This window comes from Pollachius pollachius, assembly GCF_949987615.1.
Source record: "Pollachius pollachius genome assembly, chromosome: 19".
NCBI lineage: Eukaryota > Metazoa > Chordata > Actinopteri > Gadiformes > Gadidae > Pollachius > Pollachius pollachius.
In genome coordinates, this window is record NC_136952.1 from 17822875 (window position 1) to 17846964 (window position 24090).

Here is a 24090-nt window from a genome sequence, read left to right on the forward strand (position 1 = left end):
CATATACAAGCTGGGGTGATTGAGAAGCCTCAACTGACTAGTGTTGTCAATCTATAACACTCTGTAATAAGAAATGCCAGTCCTTATTGTTGAATTTTTAATGCTCAAATATAGCCTATTATAAATTCTTACCTATACAATGTACACACACATTTCTTTCTTGAAAGTTAGCAAAAGGCATCAAAGGATATAATATTAGCCAAGGGTTTCCCACATCACTTTACAGCTTAGGCGACCACCTAAGCAACACACGCCTGCCGCCTTAACTATGTCTTCACCCCCCGCGTCCCCAAAAAAACCCCACTAAAATATATTTCGTTATATGTATTTTAATTGTAAATATTAAACAAAAGTATAAAATAATCAAAACTTCATTCACTCTCTATGTATAGATCAAGAAAAACTTGAGGCCTGACAGCCTCCATGAAAATAAACTTCAATGGTCTATCAGTAAAAGAGTGCAATTACCAAAGGGCCCTTCAATTGTTCTTTTTAAAACCACGGATGACAGCCTGTAGCGATGCTAGAGGTCAGCTCTGTCATAAGTGACTATGATTACTGTGTTAGTGTTTAATAAATAACTGTTCAATGCAGTACAGACTCTGTAGTCTATTGCACAAACAAGTACCTACCCTCATTAGTTTTCACATGCGGGTAAGCTGAAGCGAGAAGGGTATGATTTCCTTACATTAGCCAACAAAATTTGAATAGTGAATTCCATTAGTACACATTATCTTTACGCTTCGATTTAAAATCGGACTCGAGAAATTCGTTCCAACAGCCCTGACTCTTACTTCCCCAATCAAGCCAGCAAAGACGGACAGCTCATTTAAATATGCTGAATAGCAGTGATGAACCACATGAAACACGAAGCCATCTGGACCAGAGCCTTCATTTATATTCCACGGGTCTGAGAGCAGCAAGACCCGCTGCTAATGGGTTTCCATCGTGACGCTACCTGAGAGATCGACGGCTCCGTCTTCAGCTCCGGCCCTCCGATAGACCCACCATCAAGCTCCACTGAACCCTGAAGACCCAAAGAGCTGCTGTTAGATGTTATTGAGTCAACACCTGCTCATAGTCATCGGGGGTGCAGCACGTGGCCCAACAGACCAAAATCTTTCCTTCAAACTCTTTATGGTGATAGCAACAATGTTAATGAACTTATTCAGAGGATCCAGTGGGGATTGGGAACCCCTTAAGCACTAGAGAACTATCCAGCCCCTTGAAGAGGCCGGATTACATTAGACTCATACTTTACACATGATCTGAGAGTGACACTACTACACCATAACAAGCTACCTCAATTACCCCTTTTATATGAATGAAATCTATTATGACGAGAGATCCCATTTCAATACCCATCATTTCCACTTGTTAAAAAAAAACAACAACAACATAATACCCCACTAGTTCCCCCCATCCCCAACTCTCCCTCACTCTTATACCCACCTCTCATTCACTCCCTCACCCCATCCTGTCACTCCCTCCTAAACCCCCACCCCTCCCAACCTCTCACTCTGACTCTCACCTCACTCTCACCCCCACCTCTCACCCCCACCTCTCCCCCCCAGCTCACCTTGCCGGTGCGTATCTGGCGGTAGATGTCTGTCTGCTGGCGGATGCGATACTCCAGGTCTGAGATGTGTGCTTGCAGCCAGTTCCAGTGGCTGATGATGGCGGCCCTCTCTACCATGTACCGACTCTCCGCCCGCTTCCATCTGGGGGGAAAAAGGCACACTGTCAGGACTGGAGTCACAGTAAACGCCAAAGCATTCAGGGTTTAAACGTCTTTCATGCCTTCCATGGTTTCAACCAAGTTACCTTTGCTCTTTGGTCACGTTACTTAAACAATAGCTGAATTCTGAATGATAATTTGTGCTGTAGACGATAAATTACATGAACTATAAACCTTGTGGACAATGGTCTACAGTACATTGTTTCATGTTTATTTACAATTCGTCTGGGACACTCAAAGCGGGAGTCTAGCCTGTGAAGACCCGCCGTGTTGATTAATCCTGCTCCGACCCCAAAGAGATGAAAGGTGTCCGCATGGCCCCTAACAACGGAGCGATCAATATTCCTTCCCTTATGAAAGAAACACTTTCATGCCTGTCTTCATTGTGCTGTAGGGTTGGACCATATGGCCAAAATCCATATCACAATATACCTTTTTATAAGTCAAAAGATTAATCATTACGATAGATAAGTGTTAATAGGAGACTTTGGGGTGCTGACTGAAGCCAGAATACAATTATATTTCATTATATTATTTGTCAATAATCATTCTTTCAACGGTTTAGTAAAATACAAATATATTTAATTGTCCAAAGATTGTAACATTACTCCATTCATTACTGGTGACCCCTGTAAAGTTTAGCCCCAACCCCCGGCCCCTCAAGAGACTTTCAAAACCAACATGACATCACCTCCAAACCAAGAGTAACGCCACAGCTCTGTCAATATCTTAAAAATTAGGCTGAACTTAAATGAAGTTTAACATTGCTTCAGGGTACAGAAAAGGAGTAGCCGTGGCTATATACCATGTATATAGAAGAAGCTTAACCTTCTCGGACGCATCATAATCAACCGCTCGCCAGGACACACACCGACACCTCTGCATTATATTACAAGTGTCCTAGAAGCTTAACCCTCTTTCTCATGCAGACATCAACCGCTGCAAAGAAGAAGCTCCACACATCCAAACACACCGTGGGGTTAAATATAACTATCCTGGAAGCTTAACCCTCTCTCTCACGTAGACAACCGCTGCACAGAAGGCAACATAGAGAATGGCTGTTCGTGGATGAGGGGGACTAACTTATCGCCCACCCCTATTGTCCTGTATACAAAGGCAGAAAAGCCATAGGACAATAGAAAATAAGATTAGATCGGCTTGCCTCAACTACATCTCAATTGCTCTAACAATAAGCTGGAAGCACCGTTTCTCACACATTACACAATGCAGTGTGTTGTTTGACAAGCTCCAAAGCATTTCCGCTGCCAGCCTGTAGGGGCCAGCACCAACCATGAACCTCATTGTTGTGTTGTTTCACTTTGACCACCAGGGGGCAAACACTCCTGATCTCTTCCCTTCAAAAGGGCAGAGAGAGGAGGGGAAAGAGGAAAGATTCTCGGCTCACAGAGGGCGCTGTATCGAGCTAAATGCCCAGCCGTCAGTGCTGTGGGAAAATGAGAATAACAAGTCTGACGGTGGCCACAGAGCTTCCACTCCTCTATGCGTCCTCCTGTGAACTGTGGGCCGCTTGAAGAGACGGAGGGCAGGACACACCATGGACTAACAGACGGATGGCTCAGGGGCCCTGGCAGCGTGTGAAGAGCAGACGGCTTTAGAGGCCTCTGATAGGCCGCAGGGTGCAGGAGGGGCTGGTGCCAGGCTAGCACTGCAGCCTACAGGAGGGTGGGGTGTGTCCAGTAACTGAACTAGCCAGGGAGGGGGGCCTTCAGAGAGCTCCGACCACGACAGAGGAAAGGTATCCAGAGGGCCTTTCAGCTGCTAGACAGACTCTGGCTATAGTCTAACTGGCAACCAGTGAACACGTTCCATACAATATTCCAGCCTCACTGTTGAAGATGGAAACACAAACAGCTCTTCAATGCTTCATGGGCATTTCATGGCCACAAATAACTTCAACCATGTTCCATACTGTCCCCGCCCCCGTCCACTCCCCTATCCCTCTTGGCAACCCCGTGTAATGCAGGGGGTCCCCAGTCCACACAGGTGGTGGTGCCGTTCAGTATCCCAGATTGCATTTTTTATTAAAATTTCACTAATGGTCACAAATGTGAAGAGCCCAAATGCAATGATATCTTGTTCCATACAACTATGCTAATTCAGTTGGAATGTCAACGTGTGTTTAATCCACAGGAAAGAGGGAAAAATTATGTGCATGTCATATCAAATATTTGGTGATTTTACAATGTCTGCTTTTCGTAACTATTGTATGTTGGCCTGTTATTTATGTCTCCCAGGAAACTCGAAAACCTTGCTTGGAATGGTAAAAAATAACATTTGTCAAGTAAAAGGTTGAATATTAAAAACATTGACTAATTGGCTCTCCCAATTAGTCAGTTGCAGCGATTTTAATAATAGGTTGCTGCAAGCGCACGCGTGTGTGGTGTAGGGGGGAGAATAGGGTTTTAAAAATGTACTTATTTAGAGGCCATTTCGATGTTTACATGAGGCCCAAATACACCAAAAAGCTCTTCCTATTAATCATAACAGGTTGGTAATTAAATAAACAGAATGGAACAGGCAGCAATGTTTTTCTTTCATGGCATCAGTCACCACAATTGGGCATGTGAGGTTTATCACGCTCGTCGTGCAATGCAATTTCTGAAAGCATGGCAGAAGGTTCAAACCCCCATTTGCTTAGTGATGATGTGACGTAGGCCTACTCTCAAAGCATGGAGCCATGTGTCTAGGCTGGACCGGTGTGGCTGTTTTCTTACCGCAGTGATAAGCTTTTTATACCACTGGTTTGGCAATACAACAACCATTTTTACATGACTCAAATGATGCGATATAGCCCAGCCAAACTAACTAACCATATTGATTCTTGTGTGGGACACAAATTGCCATTCACATACTCATTGGTTTGTTATTATTCCTTCCTTCTTATAATTTAAAAGGTTATCGTCCCTGTTCCCGTTATTAAAATACACTACTTTATATCAGACCAAAATGTAGGGCTGTCCTCGTATAACCCCTCAAAAGATCGTTTGACTTCTGATTGTACAGGCCTATGTGACTTGATAAATAGGGAGATAAATCCTCCACATGCAAGAAGTAGCTGGGGTTTAAACTAATGAGTGTCAGTCTAATGTCCAAGTTAGCCAGGTATTCTCAAACAAAAAAAAGATTGGAGGAACAATAAAAGGATCTGATATTTATCAGGGATCTCTGCCTAGCAACTCAGACGTTTTTTTTAAATTTGATTGGGATTCAGGTATTGAATAGTTTGTGTCATTCAAATCAAAGTGCCTCAGCAGAGTGGCTGAACGCAATGGTACACACAGCTACACACTGATGACTCTACTTATCTTTAAGATCAACACCATCCATGTCAATGAACCATCTACAAATAAATAGGCAGAATTTCACTGAAAGGGGACAAGTTTGCACAGCTGTAGAAATAAGCACTCAGCCCGAGCCCAGGAGCTAATTTACTTATCTAAAGAAACCCCAAGACTTTTCTGCATGGATCTTGCGGTGCAGACCATAAATGGAGCACCCATTAGAGCAGGAACTACAGCATGAGGAGATCTCAGTAGGGGTCCACCCATACAGCTGCTGCCAGAGGAAAATCTCCCTCCCTAGATCCATGGTCTGTGGCCTCCCACCACAACACTATGCAGGTGAAATACTGTACTACTGCATGACAGCATTAATCACCCTGTGCTGCTGCACTGAGACGATGAGAGCACACTCCATACACTGAGGCACTGCATTGGGTTCTCCCCAAACAACCACCAGCGGCCTCTCCTCTCCTTCCAGCACCTCCTTGCAGCATGTCAGAGCCAGGGCGCTCAGCTGCCCAGATGAGTCGGTGTCAATTATTCTCTCATTTATGGGCCATTTAATTTGTTAGAAAACAAATACCATTTTAATAATGCTGAAGCATTATTAAAATGGTATTTGTTTTCTAGCTGAAATGAAACGTCAGGGCTGCGTGCGCAACGTCAGTAGCCGTCGGATACAGTGAATGAAACAGCAGAGCCGCAGTGTACAACCAATTTTTTTCCAAAGACACTGCATTGACAAAATATGGAAGTACTTACAGTACAGTACCAAAATCCAGAATTATCCAAAACAAAAGGCGGTTTGTTCATGATGCAAAGTTATAGCAGCACAAGAGCTATGCATACACAACGTTAAAACCCAGGTGCTATTCTTGATGCAACACAGTAAACCTTATCACTAGGGCTGGCCGATATTGTCTTAAAATGACACACATGTTATTTGCAGGCTAAACAAAATCATACATGAGGTGCTTGTAATGTCTTTCAAAGTTTTTTGCAAGAAAAACAAGCCAGTCTACTGCATCTGGCTTGAGGCATGTTATAATAAACCATATATTCTAATAAATTGAAAAAATCTAGTCAACTAGATTATAGTTATCTATACTACACTATTTGTGAATAGGTGTGTGGACGTGTGGCGCTCTGTCTGAGCGGTGTGTGTGGACGTGTGGAGCTCTGTCTGGGCGGTGTGTGTGGATGTGTGTAGCTTTGTCTGGGAGCGGTGTGTGTGTGGACGTGTGGAGCTCTGTCTGGGCGGTGTGTGTGTGGACGTGTGGAGCTCTGTCTGGGCGGTGTGTGTGGGTGTGTGTAGCTTTGTCTGGGAGCGGTGTGTGTGTGGACGTGTGGAGCTCTATCCACACGTACAAAAAAAAAATCACTCATTATAATCATACACAACAACTGTACTAAAAAGAGTAACGCAGAGTTGGCCTGGACCGCAACATGGGAATAACACCCCATCCCCTCCGGCAGAGGCTCCGTCCCCTCCACCACCTCCACCGGGGGCTCCGTCACCTCCACCAGGGGCTCCGTCCCCTCCACCACCTCCACCGGGGGCTCCGTCCCCTCCACCACCTCCACCAGGGGCTCCGTCCCCTCCACCAGGGGCTCCGTCCCCTCCACCACCTCCACCGGGGGCTCCGTCCCCTCCACCACCTTCACCGGGGGCTCCGTCCCCTCCACCACCTCCACCGGGGGCTCCGTCCCCTCCACCACCTCCACCAGGGGCTCCGTCCCCTCCACCACCTCCACCAGGGGCTCCGTCCCCTCCACCAGGGGCTCCGTCCCCTCCACCACCTCCACCGGGGGCTCCGTCCCCTCCACCACCTTCACCGGGGGCTCCGTCCCCTCCACCGGGGGCTCCGTCCCCTCAACCACCTCCACCGGGGGCTCCGTCCCCTCAACCACCTCCACCGGGGGCTCCGTCCCCTCAACCACCTCCACCGGGGGCTCCGTCCCCTCAACCACCTCCACCAGGGGCTCCGTCCCCTCCACCACCTCCACCAGGGGCTCCGTCCCCTCCACCCTGTGCCTCCTCCCCTCAACCCTCCGTCCCCCTCCACAGGCTGGATGTCAGCACATTGCTCTTGGTGCTCCTGACCCAGCTCATATGGTCAGGCTTAGCTTCATCCTGTTCCTTACCTTCGTCTACGACTTAGTCTGGCTCCATTCGTTGCCTTATTCTATGCTCAACTATACCTTATTCTGTTCTCTACCATACCGTATTCTGGTTTTAAGCAAAACTTATTTTAGCCCTGTTCCCTACCATACCTTTTTCTGGTTCTTAATTAATACCTTATTTTGGTTATGTTCTCTACCATACCTTATTCTGGTTTCTAATCAATACCTTACTTTAGTTCTGTTCCCTACCATACCTTATTCTGTTTTTTACTCAATACCTTATTTTAGTTCTTTTCACTTCCATACCTTATTCTGGTTCTGTTCTTTACCAAAGCTTATTCTAATTCTTTACCGTAGCTTTAAACTTCTTTATGATACGAACAGCAGATTCACAATGAGCCAACTGAATTTAAAAGGGCATTTCCAAACACGCCTTTTGCAGTTATAAAGCCAGAAGGAAATGGTCTCTGTTCTTTGATGAACTTCCCACTTCCTTACTGCAGTCCCTTGCGTGTTATTATTCATGTTGCACACATGAACAAATGCAAGCACCAGGCTACACGCTCCTTCAGATCTCTGAATGTTTGTGCCAGTAAAGACGTTGCATACAACTAATCTTTGCATCCTTTTATAACGCATAACCATACACTCAGCTCTGTCAGAAATGGGTGTGAACATGACTCGAGGTGGCCCTGAACAAACAGCACAGTGCTGCTGTGGGTTCAGCTTTGGTTGCACAATTATTGGTTGAAAGAATGAGGGACAGAAAACTGAGATGCCAGTAGTATAGGCCTTATTTACCTTGCAGCCATCTTGATTCCAAACGGTAGCTGTTTGATGGAACTGAATCCCATCATTCCCACCACCCAGCTAGTGTTTAGAAGCAAGAGGGTCCCTAGGATTCCACGGAACATCGCTTCAGAGCCCGGGGGAGGGGAACCTTAAGCATTAGCAGTGACCCGGCCTGACCAATCCTTTACTAGGTTGTTTCATGTGCGGGTCAGGGCAACAGACTTGGTTTGGGGGACAGGAACCAGGAGACAGGGTCAACTTGAGCCAGTGCAGCAGCCGGCGTTACATAAAAGGGGGTTATGTAACGCCTGTGGGTTGGTGTGGGGGAACTGAAGCCCGGCTAAACACATCCAGATGTGTCAGGAACCAGAACCAAAACACACAGGGAAGGAACAGGGAGAGGAGGGGAGAGGCTAAGCTGACAAGAATGCAGCGTAATGCTGAACAAGTAGCATTGAAAGGCAGGGGGGGAGGGGGTCTAGCAACCCTGTTACCCCAATGTCACACAGCAGCCCACACTAGACATGCTCCAATAACCCTGTTGTGTTCAGCACTCCGCCACAGCATCTACCAGCTCTCCACCTCTGGTACCAGGCCTCCTCTGGTAAATTTACCCCTCAAACTGTTTGGATGGGGCCCTACAACCACTACAGAACGGCTCAACAGCCATCCGTCCGACAAGCCTTATTTATGCAAGACGTGGGGACTTTAGCTCCATCTCAATATGCCCACACTCTCAAAGGAAGCCACGGAGGATAGTTTAGCCATCTCTGGTATGGTAGCAACTAGGGCTGTGAGATATGGACAACATCTTCCATCACCACATGGGACTTCTTATATCTCAATAATGATATACTTTATGATAAAGTATGTTTTCTTTCAATTCTTTGAAAGAAATGAGTACCCATAACCACATGCTTCATGACTCCTTTTTTTTTTTTATAATCCTATCAACTAAATACAAATGAAAGGAAAACAAATTAAACTGAAAACTAAATAAATATTAAAGAGAACACCAACAACCACATTATGTTACCGTTTCAGAAATCTCCAGTATGGCAGGCAGTAAATTAAATAAGTACAATATTAAGATAAAATATCAAAAACCAAGCCACTGCGTAACTCTGCTCGTCCACCGGTCTGTTAACATGCAGACCTATTGTTTCAGACGGATTTCCTATACTATAAACAATTAAAAATAATAATGATTGGGCTGAGTATTCTAGGAAGGAGGGTATTGCTGCCCCCCGCCCTTGGACGCCATCATCAAAATCAAAGGCAATCAAACGACTTCCACATATCCACACACTTAAGACTCCTTCAAACTCCTTTGAGATTTGCTTTCCCTTCATCACTTGAATGTAGATCACATCTCTTGACTCTTGTTCTGTCTCGGACTGCTGCGTTTCTTGTCCTGCTCCTCCACGTTCTTATTTCGGATTTGTCAAGCACATGTAGTGAACGCAAAGCAGGCTCAGAATGACCTAAAATACTGCTGTCAATTTAAATAGTGATCAGAACGAGTCATTTTCTCTCCCTCGTCCCCAATTGTGCTTTGTCATTTAGACCAGCCCTAGTAGCAGCATGCCAACAGTAGTGCCCTGCCCACAACAGGCCTAGTGGCTAGCAGCCCCTTGGTAAACAAGAAGGCACACGAATAAGACAGCTGGGACAAGATTAGCCCAATGCAACACAAGCATGCATGTCAATGGCTAGAACTGAACTGTGCTTTCCCATCCAGTGACTTAGCCCACCCATTTCTTACTGAAGCGCCATAACCACCTTAAAGTTATGGGCTATTAATTAGAACACACACACACACACAGAACGAAATTAACCAGAACATATCAGAAAATCAATACAAGCATCAGAGATTCAGCTGAATTGGTTTGGAACCATAGGTCTGAACCAGTTTGTGTGAGATAAGGTAAACAATGTACACAGCTTAGAGTTTCTGAAAAAAAATTAAAGTTGACTAATGGTCACCTGTGCCTCTAAATTGTGTGTGTAAGTGCAGTGTAAAAAAAACATGAAATGCTAGCTGCAGGGGTGTACAGTGGGAGAGTTCTGATCACATATGCATTTGTTCAAGGATTGTGTGCCAAGAGATATTTATCAACAGCAATACGCATCTCTACATTCAGCGAAAAATGACATTACATTACTTTGTCATGGACAAGTGTACTTTCTGGTAGTTAATTATACTGGCTCAACCAGCCATAATGAGGACAACTGAGGAAACAGACGACATGAATTGTAATGCTGTGAATTAAAGACCTGAGCCTGGTATGAGTGTGTGTCTCGCGGTGTTATCCTGCAAGGAGACAGGCAGCAGCACTCTTCTCTATAGAGCCATCGTTCGGTCAGAATTTCTACAGAATAGGTGAATTAAAAAGTACCCTGGACTAAACATTAGCCCTAATAAAAACACAATTCATCTGGATGCATCTGCTGATTAAATACCGGAATTGTTAGACAGCAATAAGAAACTCATGCAGTTGGATGGTTTGTTAAGGTGGCATAATGCATTACCCATCTACATATATTTTTTTGGATAAATTCAATGAAAGAGTTAGACAACAGAATGATGTACCATAAGGTTAAATGTGACATTATTTTTATATATCGTTAGCGGACCCTTGCTGCTCTTCCATTTGTCCTACATGTTGTCTTCCTGGATTACCCTTTGTGTTAGTCTACCCTGTCCCTTATATCACATAGTTGTGAAGCCTTGTGTTTATCCCTCTTATTTGTTATTATTTATTTCTGTATAATTATGATTAACTGGCTTTCCTCCCCCTAAACATTTAGGGAGTGGTATCAGTGTATTTCTAAAATAGTGTTGACGGTCCACTTGTGTGCTACTGAATCTGTATTTGTGCTACTGAAATCTCTAGCTTTTGAGCCATGGGTTAGCGTAAGCCCTGGGGGGGTAGCACCACCATACATCTACTTTACTACCACCTAGTAGGGTTAGAGTAAGCCCTGGGAGGGTAGCACCACCATGCATCTAGCTTTACTACCACCTAGTAGGGTTAGAGTAAGCCCTGGGGGGGTAGTTCCACCATGCATCTACAAAGGCAGGCATTGGTATCGAGCCCCAACCGCCTCCTGCCGGCAATACATATCCCAAACCTACATGAAAGATTAAGCAATACATGTCCTTCTCTGATAATGTCACAGAAGTTGATAAAGCTAATGTCCATAAACACATAATTTAGCCATGGCCACAACACCCCCCTAGAGCCTCCTCCTTTATATAGAATACAAAATTAGCACAATGCAACCCAAGCATGCATACAAGGATCAGACACACACACACACTTTTCCTTGTTATAATGTATTGTCTGTGCCAGATGCATGGCTGTTGGTGCATGCCTGCCAGGGCTGGCCTTGTGGCGCGGGGTCTGGGTAGTGGCCCAGACCCCCTTCAGTCGGGTGGGTGCAGGTGAGTGGGTGCGAGCGGCATGTGATGTTATGTAATGTGCTGTTTTGTGATGTTCTTTATGTCTTTAAGTTTATTCACACATGCATACAGTGCGCTGCTCATGCAATGGGGTAACTCATGACTGTGTAACTCACACTATGTAGCTATTTTAGAAAGTTTATTCAGATTATCTTTTTGAGAAAGACCTGACCAGGAACTGGGGTTGCAAATTAGCCAACTGGCTAAAAACCTTCTATGCAACACATCTACATCCACATTGTTATGGAAATGAGTGATAATTGTGTATTTAATAATGTGTGATGCATTGTCCCTGACAAGTAAACAAATTAAAAAAAGAATATATAAATTTATTTTTGGTGGCAAAAGAAATGACGCAACAAAAAAAAAAAAGAATATTAGATATAATACTTGACCCTGGCCACATCTGATATTCTACTACGGAGCATTTCTGCATGTGCTACAACATGGATGACATTTCAAGCAAAAAATGATAGACTCTCCTTTTGCAATCCACATCCTCTTACAAGTACAGGTGTTAATAAAGTCCGGTCTGGATGCAGACAACCCTCCTCTACCAGGGCGACAGCAGCCACCATGACAACCCCTGATGGACCACAGAGGTTGTTGTTTTTCAACCATTTCCTGTTTACTACATCCCCTTCAAGAGAAATGGTAAATGGATGGAAAAAGAACTGCATTTCTATAGCGCCTACGGCGTCCGACAGCGTTGTCAGCCATGCAAGGCGACAGCCAGCTGGTTGGGAGCAGTGACGTTTAGGTGCCTTGCTCATGGACACCTTGGGGGGTGGGTGGGTGGGGGATGGAGTCCTGGGGGGGGGGGGGGGCATTTTGCGTTTGCTCATTCGCGTAATCGAGCAATCTCGCACAAAACACAATTTAAAGTGGACTGCACAGCGAATTCAAATCGCCGGCAGATCGGACTTGGGGTCTTACACCGTAATATGGATAAACTTTAACCGCATTTCACATCAATCGCAAATATCCCGCTGCTTCGGGTTTTCCTTTGTAGGCGCGTTGAGAGGAGGAGCGGGAAAATCCGCTGTCGGTGCGTGTGCATGTATCTGTGATACGTGGGTTTATCCAATAAGTGGTAGTGTACCCGTGCACCATTGGCATGTATGCGGATTTGTCTCTGTGTACGTTTGTGAATGAGAATGACAGTGAGAAAGAGTGCTATGCGGAGACGAATGAACGGAACGATATTTATATTTCCAAATCGTGTAATTTAAAAAAAAAAAAAAAAGCAGAATCAATTTGTGCAATCGGTGTTCATTCTGTGGCGCTGCGCCACACATTGGTCTTTGTATGGGAAACACTGGATTTGAGTTTGAGTGATAAAGCATGAGGTAACTAATGCCGTCACAATGTTTAGCCCATATGCAAATCTTCAATGGGAGGTTTGCAAGAATATCACCTCAATAAGAGATGAACATTGGCATCACCGCATAACTGACAAAAAAAACAGGAAGACCGTCAATGAGCAGTCATTCAAGGCCTCCTTCAAGGCGTCTAAACTAATTGCTTACAAAATGAAAAATGCCTTGTTTGCTGAATCCATCAAAAAGTTCAGGGTTTTACTTAGGCTTGATTCAGCGTTATCTCCAACTACTCAGTGACGTTTCCAACGCTAGCATTTGGTTTTTGGGCAAAGATGCATAATGAGATGCGACTTATACTATGGGTTGGCTTATATGGTGTATTTTGAAACATGTAACCCCATTTTACCGCTCCTGCAGCTTATAGAAGATGTAGCATTATTTTTTTAGATAGGGTACTGGGAAGTACGACCACTGTATCAAGCCAATGCAAGATATCACTTTGCTGTACTCATTACAGGGATTATTTTGCAGTTCTTTAATCCAGTATTAATTATATACTGTATTTTTCAAAATGTAGGTGCATTTTCTAGAAGCAAGTTATCGTATGTAAAATCGTAAAACAATCCGCAGCGTTATTTTTTAAACGTCCAGTAAATACACGTCCTTCTTGATCTTCCCTGTCTAAGATTCACCGATATTTGTATGATTAACGGAAACGCTCAGCTGTGGGCCACATTGCTAAATCAGCACAGGGACTAAAGAAACTATTAAGCTTTGAGTATGCTTTTATGACACACAAACATACTAAAGTGACCAATCCCATAGCATTATGTATATGAAAGATGAATATAGTGGGGTTTCTGAGTAGTGCATAACAAATGCAGCCGTGTCTCGCAACAGAGCCCATCAAGTCTTTATAGGCCAAAGGTCCAAAAGGCATCAGGCCTGGGTGGTAAAATCTAAGATCTGAGCTGTTGTTGCTAATGATCTACCAACCCTACATAGGTCACTAGGTCTGTCAACGCTGTTGACCGACCCGCCTCTACATTTTCACTTTGCAATACATTAACACACCCAAACAGCAGTCTCCCCTGACTGGGAGACAGAAAGAGAAAGGGAGACATGGGAGAGTCCAAGGGAGAGACAGACAGCTAGGGGGGGAGAGAAAGAGTGGGGAAGTGATTGAGATAGAGAAAGCTCCAGAAAATGTGGTTTCTTTCCACATGAAGGTATCGCCTCCTCTGATAGAGACAGCTATACCCCTCCCTGCAGGTTAACCTCATCAGCCACAGCCACTATTGTGTCACCAACACCTGTTGGCATTCAGAGCTCTGCCGTTGGCGGTTACAGTCCCTGTCCTTTACTAGGTTACAGAGAAGGAACAGTGCTTTTATAGTTTTTGGTGCACAAGCAGTTGACATTTTACAGTAAAAAGCATAGGAAGACCATTAATTTAAGGGATGCCTTATTGACAAAAAACAAGATTTTCCACATACTGTGGACATCTGTGTCAAATAAACCATAACCAATACCATTCCAGTACCGCAAAGGAATGGCACTACTAGGTGTGAGAGGACACATTAAGCGGGGGCGGGGGGGGGGGGGGTGGGGCTTACATTTTGACGTGCCGCTGTTCGACGTCTACCCGGGCCACCTCCTCTTCCTCCAGGTCCGAGTCTCCCCCAGAGCTGCTCTCCGTCACGTCCGAGTCAAAGGCGCTCTCGGTGGCACGCAGATTGGCCGAGCCGCTCAGACACAGCCTCTCCAGCTCCGTAGGCATGGCCCCGGCCTTCAGGAAGCGACCCAGGCTGTCCCTGCCGACCGCCGTCTGGCGCCCCGTCCTCCACGATGCCGTGGAGGGGGACACTTCCTGTCTGCGTCCGGGGCCCACCAGCCGGCTCAGAGCCGAGCCCAGGAAGCCGCCCAGCTGCTGCTGGACATGTCGCTCCACCTGCTTTGCCTGCACCACCTGCAGCCGCTTTCGGAGTCGCCGCAAACGGCTCTCGATCTGTGCCTGGCGGCTGCTGGTGAGCAGGCTGCGCTCTCTGATCTGGGAGTCCAGGATGTCCAGAGAGTAGGTAGGAGGCTGGGAGACAGAAGAAAGAGGAGGAGCCTGCAACAACACGGGTGAGCTCTGCTGGCTGCCACCTGGCCTCTCTCCATCCGCTTGTTGCGGGCAAGCCGATGAGCTGCGTGAACTATCGTCTTCTGCATTCATGTGTTCGTTGGGACCGCCCAGCCCAAAGGCAGGCGGGGAGGGAGGCTGTGCTGCTGGGGGGTCAGGGCTGTTACCATCTGTGGTGAGAGAGACCCTGGAGGAATGTGCCTGATGATGTCTGAGGGTTCTGATGGTGGGGGTGTTGTCCGAGTCCAGAAGGAGATTCTGGGGGTCCGAGGTAGCGGAGGCGGAGGGTTTCCCTCCGTTCACCGCCACCATACAGCCCGAGGTGGCCAGCTTCTTGACAAGGCCGTTGACGGGAGCCATGGGCTGGCTGCCGCCATTGGTGTTAGCGCTCATCAGGCTCTTGAGCTGACCGCCAGAGAGCTCAAAGGTCTGCTTCTTCCTCAGTAGGAAATCTCCCCCTCCGTTGAGCAAGGAGTTGGGCAGGATGCCGTGACTTTTCAACACAGACTGTTTGATGAGGATTTCTTGCAGTGCAATGGATTCCTTGGACGACGGGACGGGTGTCACATCAGAGCACAGGTAGGAGGCCACCAGCGGCTGTAGCTTGCCCAGATTAGGTGTCTGGGCTGGGTTGTCAACCTGCTGCTGGCTCTGCTGCTCCTGGAGGGCGCGCTCGTCAGAGGCCTTGCGCCTAGCCGGCCCGCTGCTGTGAAGGAGAAGGTTGCTGGAGTTGGGGTGGTTCTCTGAGCTGCCCGGGGAGAGGCTGGAGGACGGGGCAGCCAGTTTGAAGCGGATGTGGTGAGCTTCGGCTGGGGCGTCGGTGAGAGCGGGCGCCATCGCAGCCATGCAGTGCAGAGGGACGGGCACCGTGGCCTGCTCCACACCACCCGCTTACAGCCCCGCCAGAAGACAGCCTGGAGCAACCACAAGGAGAGAGAGAGCTGCATTAACACACAGGTCCAGAGAGAGCTGCATTAACACACAGGTGCAAGAACCACACCGTCCAACAGGTAGAGATCGGAGAAGGACGTTAACACACACACACACACAGGAAGTCAGATCGGCATTAACTATTTGGTAAAGAGAGAAAAACTACACACCTGATAAAGCTATGGACTACTCAAGTAAATAGTATTGAGAAGATGAAGATTGAGTTGAGAGATTATGTGTGCTAATATAGCAACCATTTTTTAGAAAGCCATGTCCGTGTTGGGGAGAGTGAAACGTTACTGGGACTCGAGTTACATCTGCAATCAGAAGACAAGTGCCGGTTTAGCATTTCAATCTAGCGGGACAAAGGGTTGATGTATGTATACACATCAATATTTGAGATGACTACAGCAACTGGAGGATTATCGAGAACAACCGTGGCCAGTATGGTAAGTGTTTTATTTTAACTATAATAGCAATATGCAGTGCTGCCTGTACTTAAGCTTGATGGGAGTCTGAGACATTGATTGAAAAAGGAGAGCTAAAGTGATTGTCCAGCCCTAATATATTCTAGAGGCCGATATAATGAGATGGTGGTGACTCAGTGACATTCTGTTGACCTGCTTGCCGCTACGTTGCTAAAAGTGATACTGCAGAGGCATCACGAAACAAAGGCAGGTAAACTGGTGTAAATGTTTATCCAATCCAGACTCCCAACTGCTGTACTGCAGTGACCTTGGGCTGAGAAGTGCCAAGTCTGATGGAATAATAATCAAATCATACAGCCACAGTCAACGCCTTAGCTGCAATTACTCAGAACACTCCGCAAATAGGATTCCTGCGTTTAAATTCTAGCTGCTGTTGGGTGATGCACGCAAAGCAAACCATCCCACCCTATTGGCCTACATGTGTCCGTGTGATGCAGGGCTCCACGTAGGGCGTGTGATTACATGGATTTGGGCCTGCTGCAAGTACACATGATGTCACTCTTCATCCCCATGCAATTTCAGATGTACACAACAACGCCTGTACGTGCTGTCAGACATTTGCCTTTCTACGTGGATCACACAGGTTCGCTGTGTGTGGGGAGGCTGGTATCTGAATTCGGATGGGTGTATTTGCAGCTTGACCGAGTGCTTCGTCCTGGATGTCTTCAGGATGAATAGGGGGCTCAGTGCTCCACCGCAGCGCGCTGCACAACGCCATGTTGGTATTTCCCAAGGATTATGCAATCCATCCACCTCACCCGCTTCATCAAACCCACCCGGTTCGATGGTGGAAATAACGCTCGAATGAAACCCCACTACGTATTTTATTTAACACGCATAATCAACTCTAGTATGGCATTACCTTACATGTCACCTTCTAAAAAATGTTGGACGTTCCACAACAGCAACACACCGATCTTAACACCGTCCATTCGCAGTCAAACTGTGCGCTGTTTACTTTAATGCTGCATATTCCGGTAAACACCGCGCTTCTGGTGGCACCGAGTATTACGTGTCAGCCGGGGCTGGTTGGGCCAGGCTCTCATTAGCTCGGGTCGAGGTGTACAATACACAAGTTAGAGATCTGCAGTTAAATGGGGGTTACATGGTGATAAGCACCGTAATGCGGACAGAATGTGTGTGTAAGCATGTCCCCGACACACCGCGTGTGGACGAAGCGCTGGTCCGAGGCTAACGATAGCCGAGCAGAGAGCTGCTCATGGGGGAATGCACCCTGCTAACACACTAGCCTGCAGGACAGGACAACACACCACCACCAGACTAACAGGACCCGACTTCACACCACCAGGACCCGACAACACACCACCACGTAGACCCTGGACACACCACCAGGACACTCTGCGTACGCGGGCCGCCATGTCGCTGTGTCTCCGCGGAGCACGTCGATTGAGCGTCTCACGGGTCTGGAGAACAGAGTGCCACTTAGCCCCGAGAGTCCAGCCCGTCTCACCGGGCCAGGAGAACTCGGACCCACAGGGTCTCACCGGGACACGGAGGATCCGGACCCACGGGTCTGGTCCCGATGATGGAAAACCATCACAACTTATTTCAACCCACGACTCCTACGTAGTAGCGAGTGGAGTCATGGTAGACTAGCCTTCCTATGCCCGGGACTGAACGGCTGCTTCGGGCTCCCAGCCACTTCACCTCCGCGGTACCGGGGACACCGTGCAGGAGGGGGGGGGGGGGGGGTCGGTGGTGATACCGTGTGTACAATTTAGTGTAGAAAGGTGGAAATGAGCTGGGTGGAGGAGGGTGAGCCCCTCGCCTCGCTGCTAGATCGCTAACAAAGAAAAAGGAGGAACCTACCACGTGACGAGGTCGCACTATCCGAGGGAATTTCGCGTACAATCCCCCGCAGTTTAAGTGAAAAAAACGGAATATCGGCAACAAAACAAAGCGTCTTCCGTGGACCGACGGGCCATGGATTAATCCAGACAGTCTGAGCTCCTCTGGTACACCGAGTGGTCGGCGGGCTTCGTTCCGGAATCGCGCAATATGGGCGAATCACCGAACTACACCTCGTCCCCTCGGCGGTGGACCGACGATAAGACGAGGCCCGGAGATAGTGTGGAAACCCCCCGAATTATCAAATTATGTGCTATGCTTGAAATGATATTCTGACGAATAGTCAAAAGCCCGAAAGTCGAGCGTAATCCACACGGTGGTTCACCGCGAGTCTTCTTCTCTTTTTAGGGAGAGACGCTTAGAAAATGGCGGCTAGCTCCTCTCCCTCGGATTTGAGTCTGACAAACATAGAAGTGCTGTGTGTGTGTGTGTGTGTGTGTGTGTGTGTCTGTATGTGTGAGAGAGAGAGCGTGCGTGTGTGAGCGTGTGCGCGGTGCTTCGTGTAGGCGGGAGTCATTCCACGTTGTCGCCACTAGAGCAAAGGGCCGAGAAGAACGGAATAAAACCTAAAAGAGGAGACCAGAGGGGGGGGGGGGGGGGGCATTGTCTTCAAAGATGAATGTTGTTCTGCTTTCAACAACTAAATCATAACCAGTATACAAACATTCAACCCCTAATACAAACAAACCCGTATAAGATACCACAGCCCATAGACTACATGAACAATGTTGTTTTATATATGCCAAATGTAAAAATAAATTAATAAAGAAGAGTATATTATAATAACACATTAAATAATATCTCTTGATTAGAGAGTATTTTTTTAACTACTACTAAGTTTGTGTTCGATGTAGTTTGTAGCGCTTAAAAATGCTCTCATGTTGCACTGTAACAGACAACACCCTTAAGGAAATGGGCAGAAGGAGGGGTTGAAAGACTGCGCTGCTCAGAGGAACAGGATCAGCCACCATTACGCCGACACTCTCACGTTACAGTCACCGGCCACTAGGCGGAGCTCTTTCACAGGCGTGGATTACCAAGAGTTCCCAGACTGTTGTATACAAATACCAAGTAATATTTATACAACAGTATTGCAACGTCACATACTGGCAATTAAATATAATGGCTATACTTCAAAAATATAGAAGGAGTTATTATTTATGTGTGTTACTTTACATTATACTTTGGGATGGGATTTAGATAAGTGTGGAGATTGATGCAATATCATGTCATATATTTGTGAATGCGTCTGGGTGAAAACACCATTGTAACAGTCTTTCCTGGCTTTGCTAAAACATCTTTTACCAATTGGATTATTTAAAATGTCTTCCTTGTATCAATTATGCCGAAGAGCATTTAGTGTGAACTCTACCCATACATGTAAATCTACAGCAAATGTTTTGCGTTGACTTTGAAGAAAAGTCTCCTTGTCGACTGAAATAAAACACACATTGTCTTGAGATGAACTTGACAGATTTTTCACAGCCCTAGCCAGCAAATAAAGCAGTTTAACCGATCAGGTATCTTTTTAATAGTCACCATGGGCACTGTACATGTTGTAGGACATGACTGATGTAACAGCTCATAACCGTTTCTAAACACATTGCTCTTATGGCATCCATAGTGGTAAACTACAATCATAGATATATATTATATATATATGTATCGACCATTCCTCGCTATAGCATTCGGCGCTGCAAGCGAATGTTTAATGCACCTCGTTAAGTGAATATAGGTGGCTTTCGATAACATGAAGGTGTGCGGTTGTACCTCAACAGATTTCGGTACCAACTTTCTATGAAAGAGGAATAGCTGACATTTAGTTATGGGATAGGGAAATTACCTTTAAAAACAACCATCTCCAAACCAAGGATGTGTCAAAGAATGCACACCCACTTCTTATAAACCCTCTCATCTGCAAACAGCCATTCACATCACTGTTTTACACTTGGATAAAGGAAAACTAAAACTCCAACAGAATATTGCCTTCATTTGTCCCTCCAGCCCCCCCACAAATGGATTAATAACATGCGTTCTCCTGGTGTGACATCAACCAACCATTTGACAAACCGACCAGAAGGTGTCAGCCTGAGTCAGTAAAGGTTGTTGAGGTTTGTGAACAACACCACTGTGAATGGATACCAGCTTTTTCAGATTGTCTCACCAAAGTGCTACTGCTAATGAACTGTGTTCACCATGTGCATTGACGTGCTGGTCTATATAAGCTATTCAACCTTGTTATGAGACATACATTCATATACAATTGGATAAACCTTCAGACTGAACTCCCTTGCTCTGCCACACAACCACAGCAGATAATACTGATAAATATACATAGAGCAACTCCATGAGATTTATCGATAACCCCCAAGAACAACATTTTACCTTAGATGTCCTCACTGAAGATCTCCATCCGACCATCGAAGATGCCATTATTCCTGTTTCCGACTGTTACAACGTAATGTTACACCTGAAAGAAAGGGAAAATCAAGATGAGCTCGGAGCTGCTGGTTGAGAGAGGATAGTTCAGAGTGTCAGACTGACTTGAGATACTGTTCTATGGTCCGTTTCTAAATCAACCAGTTATTACTGGCTGCGACCTTGTTCTATGACATGATGCTTAAACCAGAATCAGAGGGTTCAACCAAATCCTGATGCGTCATTATACTTCAATTGATATGTGCAATATTAAAGGGTAAATTAATCACAAGAGCAACCTGTAATAATTAATAAATAATTAAAGCTGCAATCCTAATTCTGTAACGAAACCAAGGAAAGACTTGTAGGTATAATGTTAGGGTATGGTCAGCAGGCCCGTCATGTGACGTCACAGGACTGGTCAAATGAACCTTAGACTAAGTACTTTACATTTAAATATAGCCTCATAGCCCAATATCGCATAATTAAATTAGAAATATTGTTTTTCAACCAAAAGCAAAACGACCAACATTTGGCTACTTAAGGGCGGGATAAGGCGTTCTCACCTCATGATAGAACGCCTGGAAGAATGCTTGAAAAGTATGTTATTGGTGAGAGAGCGGGGGGCGGGTCAGTTTCAGTTTCATGGCTTAAGCTGAGAGGCTGAGAGAGCAGACCTTCCGATAGAGGTATATCTGTTTCTGTTACATGTTTTCAGATAAAATTTAAATTCTTCTCATTATTATTCTCCTTGTCTTGGTCGTGTTTTCCCACCCGAAGCTTTCCCACCCCATAGGAAGATAGAGAACAGATATACCGTTGGGGTAAACCAGGGTAATGCTAGAATTCATGACCCTCTCAGCCTACCTTCTTGCCATCTTATGGTAGAGGCCACCTTTTGTTCATTCAGGACCTGTTTCCCACCAATAGTCAGAATGTCGCTCTCTGGCTCAAGGCTCACCCGCTTGCTCTCTTCTGATTTGGGGTGTAAAGCCAGAATGTTTGATTGACTGGTAACCGAAAACGCCAAGTAAGGGGTAACTCATGCCTTTGAATTACAGAGGGAAATTTAAGTCCATGCATCATTGAAAGCCTTTCCAGAGCACTTTTCAGCTTAAGCCGCCTAAGTAACACACGCCTGCCACCTTAACTACGTCGTCCAAAAAAATAAGTGTAAAGTGTTCATATACAACAGTGTACAACATATACAACAGTTTGTATCTCATCAAGTTTGAATTGTCAATTTTGCATCGGTTTGCATTGGATCTATGAAACTGAAATGAAAGTGATATTCATTCTTAAACTCGACATTTCCAAAACAAATTCCACGTATGCTTTGTTCAAGCTGTTTTCCCTCTAACGAGTAGTATCCAAATTTATTATTTCCCTTGCACAACAATCTCACAGGTCTTTCTTATGGTATTAATATTACACAGGTCTTCTCAATGCCGTGGAACACTCCGTTCACTTGCATGAGCTCTTCACAACTTTCGGCGGTGAATTATATTTGATAATTCACCGTTGCTAAGTATAATTGACCGCTGTCAAGGAAAACAAAGGAGTTTTTGCCTCTAATGACGTCTTTGGTATCACTCCGCAAGTAGTCCAGTAACTTGTCAACCCCAGCGTCTTCGGTTGCTAAGCGACGTCATCTTTGGCGGACAATTTCTCTGCTGATCAACACTACGAATGCTGGTAACAAATAGATCGTAAAAAGACACACCATGTGAAGTTATTTTTTCGTTTTGGCAAGTAGCCGTGAAATAAGCGCATATAAAGACTAGGACCAGAAAATAATTACTTTCTCTCCATTGAAACCCACTCATATTTTTCGATCTCATAGGTCCCATGGGCTCTACCGGAAGGGGCGTGACTTCGCCACTCTCTAATGTATAGAATGTCGCCGGGCGGTCATTATCGAAAATAAGCCCCTTCAGGGCGAAGCAAGACACCTCTGCTGCACGTCTGTGTCCTGTTCGCCCTGTCGGGGCTTATTTTCCCGAATAATGACCGGCGTTCTATACATTATCCCGTTCTTATTGCCATTGCATTACTTGGGTATGTTATGTTCAGAAAGAAAAAGGACTATTGATGAAGAGGTTAACCGGGACATTGGCACATACAGAATAGGAACTAGCCACTGCGATTTTAACCTAACAAAAACGAAGACCCCGTTGACCTTGATTATTTGAGATATGCCTGCAATAAACCAGAGAAGGGTGGCTGGTCACTCTGCCGCCATCTGATGGCCGTCAGTGGAACTGCACGTCTCATCTACGACCGCATATATGCGTGACAGCCAAGTTCAGGAATAGCTTTGCTCTGCAATCACTTCCCTCAACAAACTCACTACCATATGTCAAGGGTTATTGTGTGTGTGTGTGTGTGTGTGTGTGTGTGTGTGATTTATAGAATTTAAGTTATAGGTGATGTACACTGGCGGCAATACATTTCCTATCCTCGCCATACAATCTTAAATCATAAGAATCAACGCCAACCTCCACATTGTTAGAACCACAAGGAATTGAGTCTCTTTATATATGATCTGATATATCTGACTTTGTGATCAATAATACAGAAGGGTCTGAAGAGCGAACAGCAGGCTTACCGAAAGGCCCCCTTCCCTAACCCTACCCGTTCAAGGCAGAAAAGTGTTTCCCCCAACACAGCCGAGATCAGTTGGTGGTTAAATGTTGCACTACTAAAGATTAGTTGCGGATTCAATGTTACACTACAAAAAAAGGCTGACGGGTAGGGCGAATGCAAATAAGGTCACATGACATATCTCTGGATCAATGCCGAATGAATAACTGACAAATAAACATTTTTGGAAAACTACAGGACCAATAGACTAATCATTTCAATAAAGTTGAGCATTAGTTATTGGTATGTGTTGTTTACAACCACAGAAAAACACAAGTAAGTTGGTAACTGATTATACCAGTGGTCTACTGGCCACGCAAACATACATTATTAAAAACTCATATTTAATTTAGTCATGGTTTAGGCATTCCTAATGTACGGTGTTAGACAGGTCAACACTGGTACGTTTGATGGTTCCAACTCCTAATGTACGGTGTTAGACTGTTAAAAACTAGTGAGTTTGATAGATCTCACTCCTAATTTACGGTGTTAATACTTAAACCCCGGTAAGTTTTAAAGATCCCACAGGACTTGAACGCACCACCGCCAGCGCCACCTACCAATCACAAACGAGCTAGCTCGCCAGCTAGAAAACATGCTAACAGTTGTTAGCATGTTTCCTACATGACTTACCGATGACTTACCGTTTTTAACACATTTGGCACAAACGCGTTGCAGGAAAAAATTGCCGTATCATACCAAATGCTAGAACTTTCCAATGCATTTGTTGTTTTCCTCTGACACCGGGCCTGTTTAATTAATATTAGCGATTTATTAAACAAAATCTGACTGAGCAGCTTGTCCTGTTACTAACGGCGGACGACTTGATAACAATACGCCCCTGACTCCGCATTGGTCAGTTCTTCAAATCCA

The 24090-nt window shown here is 45.6% G+C and overlaps 1 protein-coding gene across 3 annotated transcripts in view; it reads right to left on the bottom strand.

The window, feature by feature from the left end:
- LOC307090545 (KAT8 regulatory NSL complex subunit 1-like) overlaps window positions 1-24006 on the bottom strand; it is a 39038-nt gene extending 15032 nt beyond the window's left edge. For 2 of the 3 annotated variants that reach the window (XM_079757251.1, XM_079757249.1), the window contains exons 1-4: window positions 18118-18547; window positions 14361-15783; window positions 1580-1721; window positions 959-1027 (exon numbers count right to left, since the gene is read on the bottom strand). In XM_079757251.1, the coding sequence (XP_079613377.1) occupies window positions 959-1027; window positions 1580-1721; window positions 14361-15715 (1566 nt within the window). In that variant the 5' untranslated portion in view covers window positions 15716-15783; window positions 18118-18547. Of the gene's footprint in view, window positions 1-958; window positions 1028-1579; window positions 1722-14360; window positions 15784-18117; window positions 18548-20541; window positions 20627-23861 lie in introns of those variants that run through there. The other variant, XM_079757250.1, reaches the window with a different exon arrangement.
- Between the last annotated feature and the right edge of the window lie 84 nt (window positions 24007-24090).